Raw genomic sequence first — 10,036 nt, 5'->3', positions numbered from 1 at the left:
TTGCTTAAGCACGCAATCTGTGGGTGTTTGTTGAGCTCACGTCTTCATCTTGTGTACTTAATAACTTTGTGCCCCACTTTGCATTGATCACTTACAACAGTGCTCATGTTGTGTACTTAATATTTATTGCTGAGGTTTTTACAGTTCAATCAGTCTGAAAAATAGAGACTATGCTGTCAATCTAAATATGAAGCGGGTAAAAAAAATCGTGTGGGTATGAGGCACTTCCTGTTGCAATATCAGATTCTTAATTGTAGTCAAAGAAAAAGCTTTGTCAATCAATGAACTATGCCGCCCAAGTGCATGGGTTCATCAGATCAGGTGTCTAGTGAGGTGTATCTTATCTCCATGACTCGATGTTATCTCCATTAACCCACGTTCCATTAGTTTAGAATCGATCAACTAGTCCATCAGGTTAAGCTAAACCTCATTTTGGATTTTGCCGCTAATAAACAATCCACTGACGGTGGCCCCAAATATCTTTACTGTCTCCTCCCGTTTTCCTATATAAACCCTTCCCCACGCCGTGCCACGAGAGAACAGTCTCCCATAGTCCCACTACACCACCACCACCAACGCGTTTTACGACGCGCCTCTGCGTTACAGGCTTACAGCTCGACAAGATGAGCGTCGAACAGTTGCATGCAAGGAGGCTGCTGTCGCACGCCGCCGCCGCGGCTGCCCCGTCGGCGGGACCGACGGCGGTGCAGGTGGAGGTGTCTGCAGCGCACACGCACGCGCACGCAGCAGCGCCCTTCAGCTCGCTGAACACGACGGTGATCACGGTGCTGTCGCTACTCCTGTGCGGCCTGGTGGTCGTACTCGTGGTGCACGCGGTCGTCCGGTGCGCGTTCCGCGTCACGCGCCGCGTGTGCTACGGCCAGGACGAGGAGCCCCCCGGCGGCGGTGGCGGGGATGCGTCGGCGGCGGCCTCCTCCTCCTGCCAGGCCGGGCCCAGGAGGAAGCGCGGGCCGCGAACCGGGCTGCCCCCGTGGATAGTCTACTCCCGCGAAGTGGAGCTCACCGGGTGTGGCGCGGCGGAATGCGCCATCTGCCTCACGGAATTCCTGCAGGGTGACCGCGTGCGCACGCTGCCGCACTGCAACCACGGCTTCCACGTGCGGTGCATCGACCGCTGGCTCGCCGCGCAGCAGACGTGCCCCACGTGCAGGCGGGCGCCGTTCGCCGCTAAACCCTCCCCCTCCCTGCCGGACAGCGCGGAGGCGCCGGAGGTCCGGCAGCTTCAGGTGCACGTTGAAGCCGGGGCCCGGCAGCGGCCCGAGACTAAATAGCGTGAAACTATGAAGATTTAACTGTAATAGTCACAGTGCTTGTGAGCAGTGGAAATTTTTTGTTTCTTGACGTTCTCTCACCTGTGATACTGCGGTCATGATCGCTTTTTTTGTACAAGACTGTAGAAGTGGCCCGTTCTGATGGTATGAGCTAAGAGTGGTACCTTCAATTGCAAATATATGTTGCCAATATAAGTACTAGCATAAGTATTACACATAAGTTTATTGCAAATTAGCCCTTCCATAGCTGCATCACTTAGTCTTGGTTTTTTTTAGGGGAATCACTCAGTGGGTTTTACAGTTACGTCTTGGAACCGGGAGCTCGGAACTCGGAAGTGAGGTCCAACGCGTTCTGTTCTGCAAAGAACTTCTGCCCATCAAGCATGAAACGGCCCACTGCGAACATTCAGCCCATGAACTACTACTACACGTTCACCAATTGAACCCAAAAATTCCTAAAAAAAAGAAAACAATTGAACCCAAAAATCCCCTCCCCTAAAAAAAAACAATTGAACCAAAAAGAAACTCCTCTAATAAGAACTTACAACAACTTTTTTTTTGGAAAAAAAAGAGCTAAAAATGTATTCACATAAAGAATTATTGTACGCAGTATGAACTCTTTTATATGTCGATTATTGACGAGATTAGTTATTAGCTCAGCGACCATTGAATGATATGAAAAGAAGAACAAAGCAGTTGTGGGACAATATTGGTGATCTGCAAGCTATATATGATGAGGGCCGATTAGCCTATGCGAATCAACATGTAGATGACTCACCTTTATCGGCGGCGAGATTGCCGGTAGGCCTCTCAACCAACAGGCAAAGATACTGTTGACTAGGGTTTTCAATTTTGATATTAAAAAATTTTGACCACCCCTAAAATTACCGAAATTCGGCAAAAAATTTTAAGGACTTACACACGAAGTATATATATATTTTTTTTCTAAAAAATAGATCTAAATGAATATTAGCATGATTTATCACTACACATCTATTGAGTAGAATATGCACCATAAACAATAGAAAATATGAGTCTAGAGTTATATAACACATGAATTAGTGTGTTGCAAAATTTTGGATTTTCTTTCGGCCACCATCGAAATTACCGAAATTTATGACCTGGTTATTGTTGTTGTCGTGTCTCGCACACACTCATGTGAGGAGGAGGAGGGTCGCGCATGGGAAAGGAGGCACCATCACAGCCGACGGAGGGCTCCAGGCCACCCCATCACGTGAGCAAAGATGATGTTTTGCTTTGTACCAATATTTCGTTACTCAATTCACACAGCCACTTTGGTTTGTGGAAGTTGGCACCGGAGGCAACGCTCTATCCAGTTCCACAGACGTAGTGTTACATATATGTGATTGCATTTTGCTACCAAAAAGCCTTAATATAAAAAAAATCACTATTAAAAAAATTCCCGTTTCCACAATTTGTAATTCCATGAGTTTTTTTGTATTAAAAATAGAGAAATGGATGTGAGGGAATTTGCTTGTCGGCAAGAAGAAAGCTGTCAGGCCAATCAGCCAGCAATTTTTTTTCGCAAGCCTATCAGATACAGCTAGTAGGCTTGCCAAAAGCCGGCGGTAAAAGCAACACCTATTTTTACAATTACTAGAAACTTGCGCCCTATTCGCTTAGCTTATAAACCGTATTTTTCAGCCAACGAACAATATTTTTCTCACAATAAATTAGCCAACAGTACTTTCAGTCATGACTTATCAGCCAAACGAACAGGGCATTAGCAGCTATGCAGTGTCCGGGTTCACATTGTTAGAGTCGTGGGTGTACCTTTCTGTGTAACCGTAGATCCGGGGTAGGTGTTTCTCCACCATTCGGTCCACGGACGCCGATGTCATGGCCGTTCCGGCGTAGTGGTGGAGACGATGTCCAGTGGCCCGGTGGTGACCCTACAGAGGCGGCGGCGGTGTGGTGGAGCTTCACGTCACTGACAGCACTGCTTTAGATCGGTTTAGGTTTTCTCTGTCGGTGGGTACGGCGGCTCCGTTGAACCTCGTCACCCGAGCCATGATCCCCATCTCTCTTTTATATGTGCTGTGCGACAGGGGCCCACCAACCATATTAGGGTTGGGCTCCCTGATCAGGGAGCAGAGACAAGGGCCCAATAGGCCGTATTGGTGGAGATCAACTAACATTTGTCTTTTGATTTCTTTTCACGGTTTTGATTCCGATTGGGATGAGGATGGGTTAGTTCATCCGAATCGGGTTCACTGTTGTTCTTCAAAAACATATGCTACCCAGCTGATAAAGCAGCTGGTGATAGAGAGTCACTTTGGAAATGGTGGCATAAGAGAGCTCACGACGCGCCGTCGAAATCATAGCTCTGTCGTTTAGGCCATATTTCGAGGGGGGGAATAGAAAGACAAGTTAAGAATGATATTCTTCCTCCATTAGAGCTCTCAGATTTAAAACAATGCAGAGAATGCATAAAAGGAAAGTATATAAAGAAAAGTAAGAAAGATGACAAATGAAGCGCATGAATTTTATAGATTATTTACACAGACATCTGTGGTCAGTTTCCTGTAAAGAGTGTGGATGGTAATGATTCGTTCATAACATTCACAGATGATTACTCCCGTTATGTCTACATTTATCCAATCAAAGAAACAACAGAAGCATTGGATAAATGTGGATATTTAAGGCAAAAGTTGAAATCCAACGCAATTTGAAGATAAAGATAGTCAGGTCTGACCGTGGGGGAGTACTATGGTCGACATACCCCATATGGCCAAGTTCCTAGACCTTATGCAGGGTTCTTATAGGAGAATGGCAAAGTAGCCCAGTATTCTATACCGGACGAACCTCAGCAGAATGGAGTGGCTGAAAGACGCAATCGTGCAATGAATGGATATGGTGCGCAGTATGATAAGTTACTCCACCTTACAGTTGAGACTGTGAATGGAGACGTTAAAACCGTCATTCATATTCTCAATAGAGTATCAAGAAAGTCGGTGCCCAAAACACCGTATGAGTTGTGGACAGAAAGAGTACCCTCACTAAACCACTTGCGTGTGTGTGGGGGAGCCCTGCTGAGGCTAAAGTATTTAACCCAAACATTGGGAAGTTAGATCCCAAAACAGTAAGTTACCATTTGTTTGGCTACCCAGAAAAGTCAAAAGGTTTTCGTTTTCTACTGTCCAGAGAGACATACAAAGTTTGTGGAAACGAGACACGCTGTCTTCCTAGAGGACGAATTGATGAGGGGGAGCATGGTAGCTCGAGAAATTGACCTTGAAGTGAAGCGGGTGTAAGCGCCCACTCCAATGATTCATGAGTCATTTTTCTCACTACCTGCTGTCGCTGCACTAACAGTGCAAGACACTATGGTGCCAGCACCTGTTGTTATCCCACCTATGGCAACAATAAATGACGATGATGAACCTGTTCTTTAGGATCCTATAGAACCTATTGCCACACATGAGGGGGAGCAACAACAGCCTCAAACAGAACATGTGCCAAATGTGAAGGCCCCTAGAAGGTCTCAAAGAGTTAGAAAATTAGCTATTCCTGATCATTCATCAAAGTAGCTTGAGGCCATAGAAGATGAAATGAAATCAATGAATGCAAATAAAGTTTGGGATTTGGAAATAATTCCAAAAGGAGCCAAAATAGTAGGCTGTAAATGGGTCTACAGATCAAAACTTAACTCTCAAGGGAATATAGAGAGATATAAAGCGCGACTTGTGGCAAAAGACTTTATGCAAAGAGAAGTGATTGATTACAATGAGACATTTTCTCCAGTCTCGTGTAAATATTCCTTTAGAATCATAATGGCATTAGTGGCACATTACGATTTAGAATTACATCAGATGGATGTAAAGACGACATTTCTCAACGGAAACTTGGAGGAAAATGTTTATGTGGCACAACCGAAAGGTTTTGTCATGGAAAGAAAAGAACGAATGGGATGCTGCCTAAAGAAATCCATTTATGGATTAAAATAAGCTCCAAGACAGTGGTACTTGAAGTTTGATTAGACAATAAAAAATTTTGGGTTTTAAAGAGAATGTAGAGGACAATTGTGTCTATGCAAAGTTTAAGAATGGGAAGTTTATCTTCCTTGTCCTGTATGTGGATGATATCTTACTTGCTAGTAGTGATGCCAGTCTACTACAGGAGACAAAGAAGTTTTATCCTCAAAACTTGATATGAAAGATCTTGGTGAAGTCTCGTTCGTTCTAGGGATCGAGATTCACCGAGATAGAAGAAAAGGGGTATTAGGACTGTCACAAAAGGCATACATAGAAAGAATCTTAAAGAAATTCAGTATGCACGAATGTAGTCCCTCACCTGCTCCTATAGTCAAGGACGACAGATATGGGGATTTTTAATGCCCTAGGAACCAATATGAGCTCAATCAAATGAAAGTGGTTCCATATGCTTTAGCTATCGTAAGCTTACAATATGCTCAAGTATGTACGCGTCCTGACTTGACATTTGTTACCGGGTTACTTGGCAGATTCCAGAGCAATTCTGGAACAGAACAATGAAATTAGTAAAGAAAGTCTTGCATTATTTACAAGGAACGAAAGGCCTCATGATAACGTATAGAAGATCTAATTCACTCCACATAGTGGGAAATTCAGATTCTGATTATGCGAGAGATGATAGAAAATCCACGACGGGATAGTATTCACTCTCGAAAAAGGGAGATATTTCATGGAAAAGCTCAAATGCAAATCATCACTACATCGCCCACAATGTATGACAGTTTGTAGCGTGATATGAGGCAACGGGGCAGGTGAACTGACTAAAGAAGTTCATATCCGGTTTGAAGGTGGTTGATGACATCTATAGACCACTTAAGTTATACTGCGATTATAATCTGGCAGTACAATATGCTCACAACATAAGTCAAGTGGTGCTGCCAAACATATTTGACATAGAGTATTATGTTGTGATAGATAAAGTCCAGAATCAAGTCATAAGTCTTGAGCATATAAGTACAGAAAAGATGCTCGTGGATCCGCTTACAAAAGGCTTATCACCCAACGTGTTCAGAGAACATGGTGTTCAGAGAACATGTAGCTAGCATGGGTTTAAGGGAAAGCCTAAAATTCCTGGACAAAAGAAGGCCCAAAGATAAGTATCTATTTCAAAACAGAGTAGTGTGTTGTAGCTGTTAAGTCTATCGGCAATGGACCGTGGCGATGAGACATGCTCTATGCGCTAATTTGTAATGGAATGAACAAAAGTAAATGAAATTGAAAGATGGTAGTGAGATCAAGGGGGAGAATGTTAGTTGATCTCCACCAATAGGCCCAACGGCCTATTGAGCTCTTGTCTCTGCTCCCTGATCGGGGGAGCCCAACCCTAATATAGTTGGTGGGCCCCTGTCGCACAGCACATATAAAAGAGAGATGGGGATCATGGCTCGGGTGACGAGGTTCAACGGAGCCGCCGTACCCACCGACAGAGAAAACCTAAACTGATCTAAAGCAGTGCTGCCAGCGACGTGAAGCTCCACCACACCGCCGCCGCCTCTGCAGGGTCACCACTGGGCCAATGGACATCGTCTCCACCACTACGCCGGAACGGCCATGACATCGGCGTCCGTGGACCGAATGGTGGAGAAACACCTACCCCGGATCTACGGTTACACAGAAAGGTACACCCACGACTCTAACACACATCAGCCTTGTTGTAGACCCCTAAGCTGGATGGAGCGCCCGCATAGGGCTCGTTTGGACGTGAGAAACAGTTTCGTTTCCGACATGAATCACCAGAAATGTCTCCAATTTTTTTTGCCTTAATTCTTCAGCAAATTTGGAAACAAGTAAAGGTTAGTTTCACATAAAAACATTTCAGTTTCTTGAATTGAACATCAGTAATCGGACACGGATGCATTCAAATTTATCCCCGTTTCCACAATTTGTAATTCCATGAGTTTTCTGTATTAAAAATAGAGAAATGGATGTGAGGGAATTTGCTTGTCGGCAAGAAGAAAACCGTCAGGCCAATCAGCCAGCAAATTTTTTTTTGGCAGGCCTATCGGATACGGCTAGTAGGCTTGCCAAAAGCCGACGGTAAAAGCAACACCTATTTTTATAATTTTTGTATTGATAAATAGTTATTTTATTTTTTAAAACCGTAAATGTGGAACCACTCTCCGAGCCAACAACAAAAGATCTGTCAGTTGAGCACTTGAGAGACAGAAGCGTCCATCCGAACGAATCCGAAGGGTCATAGACTTCCACCACCTCAGAATGGTGATGCGGCCACCGTTTCATGAAAAAGTCAGACTTACATACAATTGTTTTACTCGTAATACCATGTGCTATCTTCCATTGTTTGCTTGCAATTGCAAACCATCTTCTCGGTGCAGACTGCAGAGCTTTGCTTTGTTTAGCGCTGTTCATCGCAATAAACCGCTGAAATAATGCGGAAGCGTGAAGCACGCTTTTGACTCGGACCGTCGGAAACTTCTCCCCGCCCGTCCAGAATGGGAGCTGCCGGCTGGGCCATCGCCCGTCGGCGAAATGAATTATTTCCCCGCATAGTGGCTTCTCCCCGGGCCTTCCACTACCGGAAGCATCACAGCGACGCGTGTGCCCTGTGCCGCAGCGCGTGTGGTCGACGGAGTTGCAGGACGCCAATAATGCAGCCACCATGCTGGTGACGCGTCAGGCGTATTTGCGTATCGCCTTATCATGCGGTCGAGTGCTGAAAGCACCGACGATGTATCACCACCCCCATTCACCGGTGCACGTTGCTGTTCCGGCGTCAGAGGAAGGAAAGGAACCCGATGGAGGAATCGCGTCAGATCTCCCGGAAAGGACGTGCGAATTATTGCCACCTTGAGGAGCTGGAAAAAGTCAATGATTGGACTTGTTAACTCCGGGGAGTTTGGTTTCGCGCTTTTGCGGTTCCTAACGAGACTGATTCGGCGGTGGTGCGGGCAGTTTCGGCAACAGATAATGACCCCGTTCGCTTCGCTGAAAAAACAAGCCGAAACATTGTTCCAGTTGAAAAGACTAGCTGAAAAAGACGGATTATAAGAGAAGCGGACATGACCAATATCGCCGTCGATCCCACGAGTCTCAAACTATCGCGTTTGATAAGTACCAAGGCTCCAATTGCTGCGCTCGTTGTTGCGCTCGCGAGTCATGAGGCATGAAACGGTTTTCCACTCGGTAGTAGGTTTATCTTGAGGGTAAAATTGACGTCGTAGCTTACCTCGTAGCTAGTCGTTTTTTAGGACACAGACACCAGACATGGGTGCTGGAAATCGCGATCATCTGATGAGGATTTGTTTGGAGGTGAGCAATGGTCGACGTTGAACTTGCCTGTCTCGTGGCCTCTGCATGTTGACTCGGCTCTGCTGTGAAAGATCTTTGAGCTCAGATCGCACTTGGTAATAAAGGGTGAAAAGTGTGATCTAGAAAGTGGAGCGTGATATACACGGGTTCCTCCATAAACCTTCGAAAATATCGCATGTGAATCGGCTAGAGAAACGATAGTGCGATCTTGCACCGGTGGAGGAACAAGTACCTGTTACGCTTACGCCCCGACTACTCGTACTGGACTGCATCGGCATGGAGTCGAAAGCGAATAACAGTGCGTGGGAGAACGTAACTCATTCACGCCCCCGCGTCGCTCAGCCGGGTGGCTCGCCCATCTCCCACCCCCGAGCTTCCCCGCAACCCTAACGCCGCCGCCGCCGCCGCCGGAGCCAGTGGTGGAGCACGGGTCAAAATTAAGGGAGGCTAATTGTACTGCAGCTCTTGAGATTTAGTGTATATATATATACTCTGTAGCTGGCTATAGAAGCCAGGCCATAGTCCGACTCGTCACCAGGACACCAGGCTGGTTCAGATGCATGCACGCCGAGCCACTGCGATCCCGGCCGGCCTGGCAGCCACGATCATTAATGGAAAATAATTAAATCATAATTAGGGCGCATGCATCAATTAGCGCACAGTATTTTTGGGTTGTCGACTTTGTGTGCATGAAAGTTACGAGAATACACGTGCATGCAAGTGAGTGGTTACGAGAATATATTTTAGTTGCCATGCATGCAAGCGTGTACAGATGTGTTACGAGAATACACATAAAGCTGGTGTACTAGTACAGCTGCTGCCATGCATGCAAGTATGACGAGAATACTAAAAGCAAATACTCATTAAGTAATTAGGTAGTTACGGGAATAAAGCATGATGAGACCAATTTACGGTCTTGCATGCAAGTATCACGGGAATACTAAATACAAATACAAACCTATCATATCAAGTAAATGATTTACTAGAAAATATATGGCATTGAATGTGATTTACTAGAATCTATGCCTTGGTATTCCAGTGAATTTGACAACTATGATTTACGAGAATTTAGTGTGATTTATGAGAATGAACCTTGAATGTGAATTACTATCATGGTTTACGACAACTTTATACATGACTTACTAGAATCTATGTTGTTGAATAAGATTTACTAGAATCTATGTTTCTCTACCCTTCTAGTTACGATAATCTATTTAATACAATTTTTCGAATTATTTACTAGAATATATGTCCCTTGCAAATATTGAATTGTATTGTAGTGTTCAACCGGTGGGGACAAATCAAATCAGCCATACAAACAACGTAAAGTTCCAGTTGAAGTTTGACTAATCTAGCTAGCAGTGATGTGTCACTAGATTAGTAAGTATAAGTAGGTACTATGATTCTAATAATTTACTATATCACCGATGTGTCACTAGAGTGTTGTGTTACACACAATTT

The 10,036-nt window shown here is 44.9% G+C and overlaps 1 protein-coding gene across 1 annotated transcript; it reads left to right on the top strand.

The window, feature by feature from the left end:
• The first annotated feature begins 552 nt into the window (after positions 1 to 552).
• On the top strand, positions 553 to 1,507 carry LOC136453661 (RING-H2 finger protein ATL79-like). Its single transcript, XM_066454224.1, has one exon. The coding sequence runs from the start codon at positions 624 to 626 to the stop codon at positions 1,290 to 1,292; it is 669 nt and encodes a 222-aa protein (XP_066310321.1). The 5' UTR covers positions 553 to 623; the 3' UTR covers positions 1,293 to 1,507.
• Positions 1,508 to 10,036: the final 8,529 nt, after the last annotated feature.

This window comes from Miscanthus floridulus, chromosome 5 (genome assembly GCF_019320115.1).
Source record: "Miscanthus floridulus cultivar M001 chromosome 5, ASM1932011v1, whole genome shotgun sequence".
NCBI lineage: Eukaryota > Viridiplantae > Streptophyta > Magnoliopsida > Poales > Poaceae > Miscanthus > Miscanthus floridulus.
This window is presented reverse-complemented; position numbering and strand designations above follow the sequence as displayed.